Source organism: Drosophila biarmipes, unplaced genomic scaffold (assembly GCF_025231255.1).
Source record: "Drosophila biarmipes strain raj3 unplaced genomic scaffold, RU_DBia_V1.1 ptg000019l, whole genome shotgun sequence".
NCBI lineage: Eukaryota > Metazoa > Arthropoda > Insecta > Diptera > Drosophilidae > Drosophila > Drosophila biarmipes.
The window spans coordinates 3404956-3421440 of record NW_026114537.1 but is presented as its reverse complement, the minus strand read 5'-3'; the positions used below and the strand labels follow the sequence as shown (position 1 = coordinate 3421440).

Below are 16485 nucleotides of genomic sequence, written 5' to 3'. Positions count from 1 at the left end.
AAGCTGAATTACTTGGATAAGACATGCAGATTGTAACCACATCGGTCTGTCCATGAATGTTCCCATGTGCCCGTCCTTAGAGGTTGTTTTAAGGGAAGGAGATTTAAGAAGTTTTTGCCCGTAAAACGCCCATGTTAGTGGCATCCACATCTTAAGAAATATAAATTTATAATACATTTAATTTTATTTCATTTTTAAATACCTACCGTAAAGTGTTGAAATCGCACGATTCAAGTAAAAGTCTTAAGCCAAGCAAGAACATTGTCATTGATGCAAAAGTCACTCGGTAAAAGAGAAAAATGTAAAATAGATAAAATAGATAAAAATATAAATATCGGTGCTTACACTATAATTATTTAAGATGGTCATTGATTGCAATAAAATCATATTATTTTAGCAGGTCAGATAATGGTTATCGAAATGATTCCAAATGCGACTTATTTATTTTTGGTAAGTTAACTCCTTAACCAAAAAAAAACTTTTTATAAAGTCGTTTGTTTTATTGGGATTTTTAACAGATGCCCCTAACCATAATATTTGTGGCACTGACAATTGACGCCCACATTCCAATTCACGAAAATGAGCAAGAAGGGGAGGGGGAATTCATTCGTACTGCGGTGGAAAACATTCAATGGCATAATGACACCTGGCATGCATTCCATTTCAATACGCGACCTGTGTTTGGAGACGAGTTTTTACCACTGCGTAGCGCCGTGGAGAGTGTCCCTACAATAAATCAAAGAACCAAGGCTAAGCTAAGTAATTCTTCTGGCATGCGCTCATTTGTGCGCGATTCCGTAGAGTCAGCGCCAATAGACGAGGAAAAACTCAGTTACATGGATTTTTTTTCAAAAAATAACAGTGGCCATGTTCTAGATCCAGATCCTTGGCCAATTTCCGACAAATACACAGCTTTCATTACTCAAGAAAACTCAGATGACTTTCATTCGCAGCCATACCGCGCCGGTTCACCCCATCAAAAATTGATTAAGACGGAAAATATTGAGCTGGTGGAACAAAATGATACAGAGCATCAATCGTACAGCGGATTAGAGCAAGGCGGTTTGCTAGATGAGCAGTGGTATGGAAGTCTACCACCAATAAAAAGAAAGGAGTTTAAAAAGGGATCTAAAGTCCTTTGTTACATGTCAAACTGGGCATTTTACCGAAGGGGAGAAGGTTATTTTGTGCCAGAGCAGATAGACTCTAAGCTTTGCTCTGTTATTATCTATTCGTTCGCTTCCCTGGATCCCGACCACCTTACGATTCGAGAGTTTGATGCCTGGGTTGACTTAGATAATCAATACTACCGTCGGGTGACATCGCTGGGAGTTCCCGTATTAATTGCCTTGGGGGGCTGGACAGACTCTACCGGCTCCAAGTACTCACGCTTGGCCAGCGACAACATCAAGCGAAAGGTTTTCGCATCCAGCGCGGCCAACTTCCTACAACGTCACGGATTTAGCGGCCTGCACTTGGACTGGAACTACCCGAAGTGCTGGCAAAGCGACTGCTCAAAGGGACCTGTAAGCGACAGACCTAACTTGACCAAGCTTCTTCGCGAGCTGCGTACAGAGTTTCAGCGTGTTAGCCCGAAATTTCAAGTGGGAGTGGCCATCTCCGGATATAAAGAGATTATAACGGAGGCTTACGAATTTTCAGCTTTGTCAGACATTGTAGACTATATGACAGTGATGACCTATGACTACCATGGCGCCTGGGAGCGGCAAACAGGCCATGTAAGTCCTCTTTACGGTTCATCATCAGACAAGTATCCACATTACAATACTGACTATACTATGCAGCTATTGTTAGAAATGGGCGCTAGAAGGGATAAACTAATTCTGAGCATTCCCTTCTATGGGCAGAGTTTTACGTTACAAAAGAGTCACCATCAGATTGTTGGAACAGGCTTTCCAGCCACTGGACCTGGGGAAGCCGGAGAATGGACAAAACAGCCGGGAATGCTAGCTTATTACGAGATATGCATGCGCATAACAAAGTCAAAGTGGATGAGCGATCGAGATGCAAACATGAGTTCTGGTCCGTATGCCATGCTGAATGACCAGTGGGTGGGATACGAGGATGCGGTAAGTGTCCAAGCCAAAGCACAATATGCGTCCAATAACAACTTTTCAGGAGTGGCAGCCTGGACTGTTGATCTTGACGATTTTCAAAATGGCTGTTGCAGCGAGTCTTATCCCCTACTTAGAGCTATTAACCGGGGATTGGGACTCTTAAATTCAAAGTCGCCTACTTTAATGAACTGTAAGCGTCCAACGTCGGTGGTTGCGCCGGCGGCACCCCAAATGACAACGATCAATAGCGATGTCTCTACGGGACCGGGGCCTAATCACGATCATACTACGTCGTGGCCAAGTTGGGAGGCCAACAGTAGCTCCACCCTTAGCACTACGAGAAAGCCAAAACCTGCAAGTACAACTAAAAAAGCAAAGGGTACAACCACTGCTAGCAGCTTTTTCTCCTGGTGGATTTCTACTACAAGACGTCCGACAGAGCCAACGCGGACTACCTCCTTACCGAGTCACGCTACAATCCCCGTCCCCGTACTGATCAACCCTGTGATGCAGACTTCGAACTGTAAGACCGGCGAGTTTTACGCAGATTTAATGAATTGCAACGCTTATTATCGCTGTATCATTGGTGGGGAATTGCGGCAGCAGTTCTGTCCAGGCGGTCTTCACTGGAACAGCGAAGCCAAAGGTTGCGACTGGCCGTCCTCCGCAAAGTGCTCAGTAAAATGGGAACAGGAAAGCAGTTCAAAGTCGCCACGGAACACAACAACTTTAAAACCTATGAGGGAAACCACAGAAACTGCCGTATTTCAGCAAGTCAATAGCCCCATTAGCCAACCTCAATGTCGTCCACCTCCATCGGCCAGTTGCAACGAGGGAGAATATTACACGCATAAAAATTGCGAAAAATTTTACATATGCGTTAATGGCGCTTTGGTACCAAATGAATGTGGTGGAGAATTGCACTGGGACGCAATTAGTAAAATCTGCGACTGGCCAGGGAACGTACAGTGTGTTACAAGTATAAAATATTTTAAAACCATTCAAGCAATTCGCGCTAACGAGGAGGATCCATGCAATGGCGAGGAGCGAGTACCTTATCCGGCCAATTGTTCCAAATATCTCTTCTGCTTATGGAACCGTCTTCAGGCCGGTGACTGTCCGCCGGGACTGCACTTTAGTAAGGAAACCACCAAATGCGACTGGCCAGCAGCAGCAAAGTGCATTCAGGACTCTGCAATTGGCACGGAAGAAGCTAGTACACAGTTTCCGGGGATAGGCAATCCAGCACCCACTACTCAAACACCTTCCACTATTCCAACCTACCCCATAGGAAAACCAGGACTTAAGCCCCTTGACGGCTACTATAAAATCGTCTGCTACTTCACCAACTGGGCTTGGTACCGCAGGGGCCTAGGCCGCTATACTCCTGACGACATTAACACGGACCTGTGCACTCACGTAGTTTATGGGTTCGCAGTGCTAGACTATTCCGAACTTATTCTGCGCACGCATGATTCATGGGCTGATATTGAAAACAACTTCTACACTAGGGTCAGCAGTCTTAAAATTAAAGGAATTAAGGTGAGCTTGGCGCTCGGCGGTTGGAACGATTCGCAAGGTGACAAGTACAGTCGCCTTGTACGAAGTCCGTCGGCGAGGGCTCGTTTTGTGCGCCATGCCATTGAGTTCATTAAAAAATATGGCTTCGAGGGTCTTGACCTAGACTGGGAGTACCCAGTTTGCTGGCAAACGGATTGCGATAAGGGATTTAATCAAGAAAAAGAGGGGTTTACCGCTTGGGTTCGGGAGCTCTCTGCGGCGTTTAAACCTCATGGACTTTTGCTGTCTACCGCAGTCTCGCCTAGCAAAAAAATCATTGATGCAGGATACGACGTTCCCCAGCTATCTCACTTATTCGATTGGATCGCCGTAATGACATATGACTTCCATGGGCAATGGGACAAAAAAACTGGACATGTGGCACCTTTGTACCATCATCCCGATAACAAATTTGAGTATTTTAACGCGGTAAGTTTCCACAACTTTATAATGGTATGTGTAATTAATCCTGGTGTCTTGCAGAACTTTTCTATTAGCTATTGGATCGAAAAGGGAGCCCCATCTCGTAAAATTGTAATGGGTATTCCGCTATACGGACAATCTTTCACTCTAGAGAGTGCAAGCAATAGTTGCTTAAATGCTAAGGCCTCTGGACCAGGCGAAGCTGGAGAATTCACAGGAGCCTCTGGATTCCTTGCTTACTATGAGGTATATAATCGTTGATTTTAATTAAATAATTATTTGTACGAGTATATTCGGTACAAAAGTATAACAATAATAAGTAGAAGACTACTGGTTAGAAATATATACGATTTTGTTGTGTGGACTGTATTAATTTTTATTCTTGCCAGTTTCGAAGCCTATTTGATGCTAAGTTGAATTTCACCAAGAGACGCCATAGCAGCATTGCCAGAGGCAAAAACAATATATGTATATAGATATATGGCAGTTTTCTTTTTCATAGATTGAAGTTATTAGAGACTGCAACCGTTCACGAACATCCCGGCCACTCTGAAACACAGTTTCTGAATTGGCCAAAACTGCAACCTTCGTGATGGGTCTGGTCATCTCTCCTGTTGGTGTCTTCAATTTGACTGCTCGAACGAGGTTGTCCTTTCCTGGATAGGTTTCTATAACCCGTGCGATGTGCCAGGACGAGAACTACATCATCGATCAAGAGGTTGGGTGTAAAGCGGTCCATTTCGGACGTTGTTGCATAGTAGTCAGATACTCCTGATGCCATTTCTTCCAGAATCCTTGGAGCATAGCCTGGATGCTCTGCCAATAACCTAATCGGCCCACAGGGATGTAGCTTAAGTCGGGATCTGGAACGGTGGTAAACGGTCGCCCAATTAAGAAGTGGGCGGGTGACAAATAGTTGGTTTCGGTATCCGGTGCATAGCATAAGGGGCGTGAATTTATCACAGCGCTGATTTGAGCAAGCAGGGTGCGCATCTGTTCGAAGGTGATCGTTGAATTGCCGGTGATCCTGCGGAGGGTGGATGTTACGATGTCCTGGTGTTCTTGTGATGAAAGCAATTCTTGCATTTCGTCGAGAGATCGTTTGGCTCCAATGAAGTCGGTTCCGTTGTCGCTGTATATTTTACTACATTTGCCACGCAGAGATATGAAGATACGGAAGGCAGCCAAGAAGGTTTCGGTTGTAAGGTCTGTGGCAAGTTCCAGGTGTACGGCGGATGTGACCATACAAACAAACACGCAAATTTAGCCCTTTCTTATACGTGGCTTCCGAACTTTGGCATCCTTTAGAGGAATTGGGCCTGCATAATCGCAACCAGTGTTTACGAATGGATGCGCTTGAGTGACACGAATGCTTGGTAAATCAGCCATCTGCTGTTGGGATGTGTGGTAGCGTTGACGAAAGCAGGACAAACGGTCGTGTGTTATTTTGCGAATGAGATTACGTGCTCCAGTTATCCAGAATTTTTGCCGAACAATTACAAACAGGGAGGAAACACCAGGGTGAAGGTTTACTCGGTGCTCGTATTCCAGTATCAGCTTCGCGATTCGATGCGTTTTTGGTAGCAAAACTGGGTGTTTTGCTTCTCGTGTCAGTTGCGACTGTTGCAGTAGTCCGCCTACCCTCAGCAAATCGTTTTCGTCGATCATTGGCGCTAGCTTTACCAGCTGCGATCGGTTCTTGAGAGCTTTCTTGGCCAGGTGGAGCTGATAGTCCTGTTGAAAACAGCGTTGCGCGTGTTTTATACAAATAATTCTTGCTGTCTTAGCCTCATCGAATGTAAGTGCTGTTGAGGCCTTGTTGCAAGATGGATTTCGTATCCGTTGAATGAAGCGCTTCACATATGCGACAATGTGAATGAGCTTGAGCCATGAGGAAACTCGTGCGATCAGCTCATCAAGGGGATGAGCCTGAGTTGCATCAGCCATTGTAGCCAAACAGTTGGTCTTGTCTTCTCCTTGAATGCGTAGGTCTGAAAGAGATAAGCCAAATCGTGAGTCGTTCAACTTTACCAGGTACTGCTCCTTGTCCCGTAGCCATAAAGGTTTCCGAGGTTCTGTTTCCAACAAATGTTTTCAGTTGTGCTGGTGCGTACGATAAGCAGGATAGCACGATTGATGAGTCTGACTAGGCAAAAACTGTTATGTTCTTGTGGCGTAGTCCAGACGAAATCGAACGAATAAGCTGGCTGAGAAGAAGTGCTGCGTAAAGTTCGAGGCAATGATTGCTGTTTCAATGGAGCCACCCTTGTTTTCGCAGCCACCAGGGACACCGAGATGGAGCCATCGTCGTTGGTTACTCTGCTGTAGACCACAGCAGCATACGCCTTGGTTGAAGCATCCGAAAATCCGTGGAGCTCGATGTTGTCTGCGTCGTTAGCAACGAAGGGTTGTAGTTCGAACTTTTGTACAGTGTGTAGATCTTTCCTCCATTTCAGCCAGATGTCCGGTAGTTTAGTTCGGAGTGGATCATCCCAATCCAAGTTCAAGAGCCAAAGTTTTTGGAAAATAATCTTGAGCTGGATGACAACGGGTGCTAAGAGTCCGAGAGGATCAAATATCCTCGAGACGTCGGACAAGACTTGCCTCTTGGTGCAATCAGGATTTGCCACTAGGCCTACGTTGTAAGTTAGAATGTCTTTGCCTGGATACCAGTATAGTCCAAGAACCTTGACAATTGTGCGTCGGTATCATCTGTGTGTATGAAAGGGCTATTGGATACCCATTTCCCGAGTTCGAGATTTGCGCATCAGCTGAATCAATTCGTTTCGGTTTCGAAGTAGCTCATCCTCACTGTTTGACCCAGTAAGAACGTCATCGACATAAAAATCCTCCAGTAGGATTTTTGAAGCGATAGGGTATTCATCCCGATGATCCACAGCGAGTTGTTCCAGAACTCGTACCGCCAGAAATGGTGCACATGATGTTCCGTAAGTTGCAGTGCACAGTTGGAAATGCTAGATCGGATCGGATGGATCTTCTCTCCAAACGATTTTCTGGTAATTTCTGTGCCTTTCGTTGACCCATATTTGGCGGAACATTTTAACGATGTCCGCTGAGAATGCGTACTTGTACATACGAAAGCGTAGGCACACAGCAAAGAGATCACGTTGGATACTGGGCCCTGTGAAAAGAGTGTCATTTAACGCCTTACCATTTGCGATCGATGTGATAGGTGAGGTGATAACCCATCCGAATACCGAAGAAATGGCGATAAGATTACCCTTCTTGTCGTACATCTTTCGTCCTGTTAACACTGACCATACGTGCTCGCTTCCCAATAGTATATCAACTGGTGTGTTTGTGTTGAATTGTGTATCCGCCCACTGCAGATCCTTAAACACCTCGAGTGTTGATGCGTCGATGTTTTGCCGTTCCAGAGAAGAGGTGATTCTGCTTAGCACATGAGCATAGACAACCAAACGATCATCGGATATGCAGGACTTGATATGCAGCGTGGTGCATCCCCTTGTTGTGTCTGCTTTTACGGAAGAGATTCCCGTAACCAAGATGCGTGATGCCGATCGTGTCAGTCCGAGAGCTTGGATGCAACGCTCGGATACGTAAGACAGCTCCGATCCTGTGTCCAAAGAAGACGGAATTTTACGAAGTCACCTTTTGCGTTTTTGACATAAACCATTGCAGTTGGTGATATGCTCCGTTTTAATTAAGTTAAATGTGTTGATTTTGCAGTGCCTTGCGCACATACAATCTTTTGTGTGTCCTCTCCTTGGGCAAGATGACTGAGTGTCGCTGTGTTGCTGTTAGACGCGCTTATGTTCTGCTCGTCCTGCTCTGCTATTTGGGCAAGATTCCCAATAGCCTGTGGATTTGGTTGGAGATGAAGAAGAAAATTATGATTACCTTTGCATTGCCTGCATTTGAATGTTGACTTGCACCTGTTGACCCCATGACCAGGTCGCAAGCAATTGTAGCACAGTGATTTCTCCTTCACAAATGATCGTCTCTGCACCCCAGACATATCCAGAAACAGCTGACATCCATACGTGTGTTCTGTAGAACTACATTTGGTGCAACCACTGCTTTCAACCGCAACCATCGATTGTGGACCCTTTTTTGCTTTTCAGGAAGTGTATTTGTCTTGCTTCCAGTCGCAAGCTCCCTCTTGCTCAGTTCCAGAAATTTGAAGAACTCCTCCAGGGTGGGTGAATCTGACTCCATGCTACGCTCAATCCACCTGCGCCGTGTGTTAGCGTCGAGTTTCTCTAGGGCAAGCAAAAACAATATATGTATATAGATATATGGCGGTTTTCTTTTACATAGATTGAATATATAGGATAGTGATGGCATTATGCAACCGTTCACGAACAACTACATAAAGTAAATTAACGACTCTACCACTGTTAAGATATCACTGTTAAGATATCAGTCTGTTTTAACTTCAACTATGTGGAAGCTCTAAATCACCTATTATTCTTAATAGTTCAAATGGTCAAAAAGTGTAAAACTATGCAAAGAACCCAATCAGAGGGTCATGTAACTTGTGTTCTTGACCTTGATATTGTCTTTATTGTTTGTGGTGCTCATATAATCGTGTCTAAGCTCTAACCTAAAATCAACAAAATCCGTCTGACTGTCCGTCCGTCTGCCCGTCTGTCCATCCCTTTCTACGCAAAGTAGTCTCTCATTTTTAAAGCTATCGGCCTGAAACTTTTCCAAAAGTCTTGCTTCATTTGCAGGTAGTATATAGGTGGGAACCAGCCGGATCGGACAACTAGATCTTACAGCTCCCATAGGAATAATCGGATAAGACAATTCTGTAAAATTATATCTTTGGAAATAGCATTTTTTAATTAGTTCTAAATTTCGAATTAAATTTCATCAAAATCGGAGGACTACATCATACAGGTGCCATTGTATCGATGGGAAAATTGGTGCGAAAATAATATGAAACAAATTATAGCTTTGTTGTTTTTTGACATATAATTTTTTTGTCTTATAAAATATATTGAGAATAAAATTTGTATTTTTTAAGAATTTCGAAATCAATTCAACAAAAAATTTGACTACTCTTATATATAGATGTCAAAAAAATGGTCTGAAAAAAAAATAAAATAATTTTTTTTTTATATCACTGAAGTCAGCAACAATCCCTAAAAATTTCACATGGTGTTACTAACGTTGAATAATAGTATCATCGACCGTTGTCGATAAGCTCTTATTTTAAACAAAACTAACATGTAAATAATATGCAAATATATAAAGCAGAGTTAGGAATAGGAAAATAGGGATTGTAAGGTACGGAATAAAAAGAGCGATAGTACAATATCCTTGAAAAGAATAATTTTTTTGGACCTTGTAAATAATGAAGAATAATATTTAATTTAATTTTTTAGTACAATATACTACCGAATTGGACCTTGTATATAAATAACAAGTTTATTTGATTTTCTTTTTATCTTTATTTAAAAAAGTAAAAGTGAAAATAAAACGAATCATTTTTGGATTAAAAATAGATTTATATTATTTACCATTACAAATTAAAATAAAGTTCAAATTCAGAAAAAAACGCCGTTTATTTTTTTGTTTTAAATATCGATGAAAAATCATCGATAAAAACATCGAAAACATCGATGTCCATGCGTTCCAATGTGTCTAAATTTTTTTGAACTTTTTATAATCTCCTGCTCCATGCATTTTGGTACGGCTAAAAGTTCTTACTCATTTACTTGCTTATATATCAAGTTGTTTTTGATTATATGGTCGACATACAGTTCATGCTTTAAAATTTCCCAGGCTGCCATTAAATGTTCATCATTTTCTTGGGCTCTCTCGATCTGTGTGTTAAATTCGGATGTCACGATCATTATAAGGAAACGACTAAGGCTGTCGACATGCTGCATTCTAGTTCCTTCGCGATGCTCAACGTTAAAGCTAATATCTTGCAAGTACATAAACCACGGCGTAACTACTCGAGGGACACTTTTTTTCATATTGTCTGCTTGAAATCTGCACAATCCGTTACCAGATCAAATTCAATTCGAAGTTTTCTTACTCCAATAAAAAACGGGGTATCTCTTCCCAGCATATTGTTGCCGCAGCGTTCCACCAACGTTTTAATCGATCAACGGCTTGTTTCTCTTCTCCTTCTATTTTAAAAACAGCATTCTTTTTAGCAGCTTCGTTAGGGGCTTAGCAATAAGGGTGTTTTCGTTAACAAACTTGCTTAAATACCCTGTTAGAGGAAAGTTTTTGAATTCAAATAGATCCTATTTGGTCACGAATGCCGTGAAATTTCTCCTCGCTTTGTCAATTTCGACATAGAAAAATCCATTTTTGAGATCGAAGACTAAAATAAATTTCGCGTTTTCTATCTTGTCTAGCGTGGAACTGGGAATTTTTTACAGGAGAATTTCAGCGAACTTGTTCTTGCAGACCTTCATTCGCATAAGCGGCTCCAGAGTATGCTGGGCATGCCACACTCTTTTTGTTGATCCCTAGTAATTTCTCTCTCGACTCGCTAATTGCACCGATAATAGGCTTTTCACCTGGACAATTACTTGTAGTATGCCCACCTCCGTTGCATATAAAGCATTTCGTCTTCTCTTGACATTCGGCTCTTATATGCTCAGTTGAGCCGCAATTGAAGCATTGCCTCTGGATCTGATTTTGATTCTAATCGAACGCTTACTGGATTTCCTGCTTTACCTAGGTCAGTCGGATTTACTGTCTGCTTGCGCTGTATATTGGATTTTGTCATCATTTCCATCGTTTCAAATCGGCTTCGTAGCACCTTGAAAATTAACGCTTAATATAGAGGTATTTGAGATCGTCACAAAGCTTTAATCCATCTTCGATATATCGGATCACCGACTCAACCTTCACAATTCCAAGAGCTGCTATCTTCCGCATATACAAAAAATATTCGTGAAAATTCTCGTTGTGGCTTTACTTTCGCTCTCAAAGCTGCTTGTGTATTTCGGCAATGCGTATCATAGTCCGAAAGAGTGGTGGAGTTTCATTTCTTCACGAGCGTTAACATATTTTTTCTTTAACGTTAGCTCGTAGGCACTGGCGTTTTCGTTGAAACATTTAAGCCACTGTCTAATTGGAATTGACACTCCTTCAAACGCCCAATTTTCGCAGCAAGTAGAGTAAAGCAAGTAGAGTAAAATTCAGCTTCATATGTTTAAAAGCTCTCCCATTACTAAAGCATTTGTAAAAGTGCGGATACAATTTTGGTTATTAATATCCATCTGTTATCAAAAATTAGAATCAAAGTTTCTTCTATTAAGCTCCTTAACATCATCATAAATTTCCAGGACATTCAAATAGAGTTTGGATACGCACAAAAAAAGGTCAATGCTCAGGCAGTGTTAGATGCTCTGAACTGGTAAATGTGGCCATTTTTGTTGATCAATAACTTTGACCCGGGAAATTTTAAGAGAATAAACATTCTCTTAAAATTTCCCATATACCATAAGTTGAGGAATCTCAAGGGAATATGTATACCTTAACATTTATTTGAAATTATCAGAGCCGTTTTTAAAAAATCAAAAAAGGTTGAAAAATCTAAACTGGTAAATGTGGCCATTTTTGTTGATCAATAACTTTGACCCGGGAAATTTTAAGAGAATAAACATTCTCTTAAAATTTCCCATATACCATAAGTTGAGGAATCTCAAGGGAATATGTATACCTTAACATTTATTTGAAATTATCAGAGACGTTTTTAAAAAATCAAAAAAGGTTGAAAAATCTAAACAAAACAAAAAAATGTAGTGTATTTCTTACAGTCGTACTCTTGATATATTTATTTTCCATCTCTCCCTTCAAAAAATAACGAAATTTATTAAGGTATTTTTATTTTCATAAGAAAATTAAGAAAATGTATTTATTTAGCAGATTGATACTTTTTCTTCAAAAAAGTTGATGTCTTTGCTTGCTGTATGTGGATTCATCACTAGATTTTTACCTTGAGAAGACGTGTTTTTTTTATATATCACTAGTCTTTCACAAAAATCCTGGTATACAGATCTCTTATGGGGAACTATTAATAAAATTTTAAATGATATAGGTTTAAATTTTAAAATGTGAAAACGTGTCAAACGTTTTGAAATGTCAAAGGCTTGCTCACTTTAAGGCTTAGCCCGAAATCGGTTATGCAGCTTTTGAGAAATAGAAAACTAGTTTTTTAAAAATCGGACACAATCTTTAAACGATGGTATTTATACAAATCATGTTACAAAGTATTTCAAAATACCTTTCTAACGACATATAGCACAGGCGCCAATTTCGACATTCTTAAAAATAAAAAAAATGATATTCCCAATTATATAAGTCACAAATCACCGAAGCTTTAATTTGTTTCATATTATTTTTCCAACCATTTTCCGAACTTTCCTATGAAAGAAATTCGAAATCCAAAACTTTTTAAAAAAATGTTATTTCCAAGCGTAGGAGGTTATATGTAAAAAAAAACACCAAAGATATAATTATATATTTTCAACATCACTAGACTAGTCGTTTTAGCCATGTCCGTCTGTCCGTTTGAGCACTAATATCTTGGAAACTACAAAAGCAAAAGAACCAAACTTGACATGCAGATCAATCATGGGCTTCATGCGCATCACAATTTTGCCTCAGCGGGGTGCCACGCCTACTCTAACGCCCACAATACAGTTTTTATGCTAGAAAGAAAATGTTACTAAAATGTAGTTATCTCATTAATACCTATAGATTGACCAAAAAAGATGTGCCACGCTTACTCTAACGCCTACAAGCCCTACCCCCTTTTACAATGACATAGGAGCCAAGCAATGAAATGGTATTTATGCATGTGGGTGCATTCAATATTAATGTTTTAAATGAAAAATAAGCGTTTTTATACCCATGCAGGGGCTATAATAATTTCAGTCAGAAGCTTGCAACGCAGTGAAGGAGACGTTTCCGACCACATAAATTATCAGCGTCACTAGACTAGTCGATCTAGCCATGTCCGTCTGTCCGTCTAACCGTCTGTACGTCTGTCGGAAAAAACTTTCAAAACAATTATATCTTCGGTGTTTTTTAACATATAACCTATAATATATGTAAGGGTCATCCGCTTTTTATTAATTTTAATTCGAATTTCTTAAAAATATAAAAAATTTTATTCCCAATATAATAGAATAGTAAGTTAAAAATCACCAAAGATATAATTATACCCTTGTAGAGGGTATATAATGTATATAATGATTTTAGTCAGAAGTTTGCAACGCAGTGAAGGAAACGTTTCCGACCCCATTAAATATATATATTCTTGATCAGCAGCGTCACTAGAAAAGTCGATCTAGCCATATCCTTCTATCCGTCTGTCTGTCCGTCCGTCTGTCCGTCCGTTTCTACGCAAAATAGTCTCTCAGTTTTAAAGCTATCGGGCTGAAAATTTCCCAAAAGTCTTCTTTCTTGTGTGATCCAGCCGGATCGGACTACTACATCTTTAGCTCCCATAGGAACTAACGGGAAAAAAATTTTTAAAAAATACATATTTGGTGTTTTTTTGACCGCTAATTTTCGATTGTTCCTAGCTATATGAGCTATAGTCCGATGTTTATAAAATTTAATTCGAAATTTAAACCTAATTAAAAAATGTTATTTCCAAGCGTAGGAGGTTATATGTTAAAAAACACCAAACACCATAACATTTTTTAGTTAGTTCTGGATTTCGAATTAAATTTTATTAAAATCGAAAGACCATATCATATAGCTGTCATAGAAGCGATCGGAAAATTAGTGTTAGAATAATATGAACAAAAATTATATTTTCGGTGTTTTTTAACATATAACCTTCTAAGCTTGGAAAGAACATTTTTTAATTAATTCTGAATTTCGAATTAAATTTTAGCAAAATAGGAAGACTATATCATATAGCTGTCATAGGAACGATCGGAAAATTGGTTGTAAAATAAATTATAACAAATTGTAGCATTGGTGCTTTTTGACACATAATCTTCTTAGCTTGGAAATTAGTAGGAAAATAATATGATAAAATTATTTACTAAAGTTGATTATTTCTGCAAGGGTATACAAATGCGTAACATGTACTCAGATATTTAGTACTTATTTTTAAAAATCTGTCCATGCTTATGTACCAACACACTCTCACATGCACTACCAACAAAAGCAACTAAAATAACAGTATTCTGTAAATAATTAAGAATGAAATTTAATGATGTAAAAAGTAATGTGAATTTTCAATTTAAAATTCTCGGGCTTAAGATGGCGGACCAGTTCTTTTTTTCTTGAGTTGGCAGGACTGTTGATGACATCTGGCGGTAATTTATCAGTACTATATTTACGCTTGTGTTTACCAAACGATCAAAAGTGCATTTGTCGATTTTTGCAATGTCTGATTTAATTGAGCAGGAAGTGCCATCAAATTTTGTTTGCGGAGTAAAATTTCGGCTGCGGAAACGTTAAGGATGTTGCGGAAGGCTTTTGGTGATTCTACCATGTCCCAGATTTTTTTTAACTGGCCAAACTGTTAATAAGGAATATTATTTGAGCGTTATGCGTCGTTTGCGTGAAGCAATTCGCCGAAAAAGACCAGAAATATGAGCCAACAACTCTTGGTTTTTTCACACACTGCACTCGTTCTTCGTGACCATTTCGCCAAGAATTTGACGCGTATCGTTCCGCAACCACCGCATTCTCCTGATTTGGCCCCGTGTGACTTCTGGCTTTTCCCAAAACTTAAGAGACCACTCGGGGGAAAGCGTTTCGAGTTGATTGAAGAGATAAAAATGGAATCGACGAGGGCGCTCATGGCTGTACCGGAAAGGGACTATTTGGCCTGTTTCGGGGATGTGAAAAAACGTTGGCATAAGTGTATTTTATCGGGAGGGGATTACTTTGAAGGAAATAAAATTGAATCAGGAGAATAAAGAATTTTCACTTTACAAACAAATTCACCTTACTTTTGGCGCACAGTAGTATGTACTTTAAATTCTTCGATCTTGAAATGGAAAAACATCGATGTTGCCCCGGAAATTAAAAATAATTATAAGGGCGCGGGAGGGCGATTCCCGTCTCTCTCCAATCTGACCTGCAATCCATTCACATAGGAAAGAAAGACAAAGAAGATCGTTTACGCAGTGTTAAAAATCTCTAGAAGTCAGTAAAAGGCGAAATATTCGTGCACGTAATATTAATGGGCAGTTTTCCCATCAGTCTATGACTAACTCTCGTAGGCGAGGACCGTGTGCCTAATGCCATTGTTTGCGGAAAAACATTTTAGCTTTACCTTTATTAATTTATTTTTTGAAAACTGATTTAAACTCAAAAGTATTTGCCTTATCAATATTTACCGATTGACTTAAAAAAGATTGCCACGCTGCTCTTACAAACCGATCAAATATGTGGCGGTCACGATTTTACGTAATTGAAGGCGTCAAATGAGAGTAGTAGTTGGTACATCGGATGGTCCTTGGTCATTCAATATAAGTTATCAGCAGTATCTTTAGTCTTAAGCTTTACAGCACCTACGGTTTTAGTGCTAGAATAAAAATTTTAACTGAAATATATTGGTCTGGCCAATTCCTATTCATTTACCCAAAAAATTGTTAACGATTAAATGCCGCCAGCTATGTTATGTAGTTGAAATCGCGTATGGGGTGCGCTTAAGATTCTCGCCTCGCAAAGGGGGTTGAAGACGCTTTTATATCTTATTGGGGGTCCAATAGACGACTTTAGCATTCAAAAATGATAAAGAGCCAATAAGATTTATTTAACAGCTGTGTTAAAATTTAAGAAAATACGAAATTCCGTTGGGGTTTAGGTTTTTGGGGAGTTAACAATATTTGAAAGATCTACTTTAAGTAAGGCAGGCTTTGTTATCCATTAAGGCTGGTCACAACAGGATCGACGCAAAATTGAAAGCGATCCATCACTAAAAAGTGAGGTGAGGACAATAGGCTTAAAGGAATTTGGAACGTAAGGTCACTCCACTTAAACAATTACCTCTTGAATGGCAGGAACTTGGTTTCCTATAAAAATTATAACTGCGCAAGCGTATTATGTATACGAAGAAGAGACTTGCTTCTATGCTTCAAAGTCCATGAATATAAGTATTTAAAGACTGAAAGAACCAGCCGGGGAAATGACGCATGGCTAATCTGCCCAACAACTTTTGTGCGTTAAATCATTGATAGATGAATTGGCCGCCCATTCATCGATATGGAGGAGAAACCATCTTTTGTGACACAATGGTGGAGCAAGAAAAATCGGAACCAGGGGTTAGCAGCAGAAACTAGTGACATGTGTCCTAGATGAGATACTCATATGTGAATGCTTCATATTGGGCCCTCGAGGCTGGCTTAGGATCCTGCTTTCTTTTTAGGGGTAATCCATGAGAAAGCTTGACTTGCCAATGTACAAAAGCTCTTACAAAAGGCTGGCTTTGCTT

General features: G+C 40.0%; 1 protein-coding gene and 1 long non-coding RNA gene across 12 annotated transcripts in view; one reads left to right on the top strand and one right to left on the bottom strand.

Annotated features, from left to right (window-relative positions):
- The window catches only part of LOC108031926 (probable chitinase 10), an 86979-nt gene that overhangs the window by 49319 nt on the left and 21175 nt on the right, over positions 1 to 16485 (top strand). For 6 of the 8 annotated variants that reach the window (XM_050890305.1, XM_044094623.2, XM_050890304.1 and 3 more), the window contains 3 exons: positions 398 to 450; positions 519 to 4067; positions 4122 to 4307. In XM_050890305.1, the coding sequence (XP_050746262.1) occupies positions 409 to 450; positions 519 to 4067; positions 4122 to 4307 (3777 nt within the window). In that variant the 5' untranslated portion in view covers positions 398 to 408. The remainder of the gene's footprint in view (positions 1 to 397; positions 451 to 518; positions 4068 to 4121; positions 4308 to 16485) is intronic. The other 2 variants (XM_050890307.1, XM_050890308.1) reach the window with 1 other exon arrangement.
- LOC108022047 (uncharacterized) lies at positions 14223 to 15630 on the bottom strand. Of its 4 annotated transcripts, none has more exons than XR_001768032.3 (3): positions 15389 to 15630; positions 14994 to 15126; positions 14223 to 14874 (listed from the first exon to the last, which is right to left on the bottom strand). It is a non-coding gene; the product is annotated as an uncharacterized LOC108022047 (long non-coding RNA). The 4 variants fall into 4 exon arrangements; XR_001768030.3 differs by having other exon boundaries at positions 14223 to 14931; positions 14999 to 15126; XR_001768031.3 differs by having other exon boundaries at positions 14999 to 15126.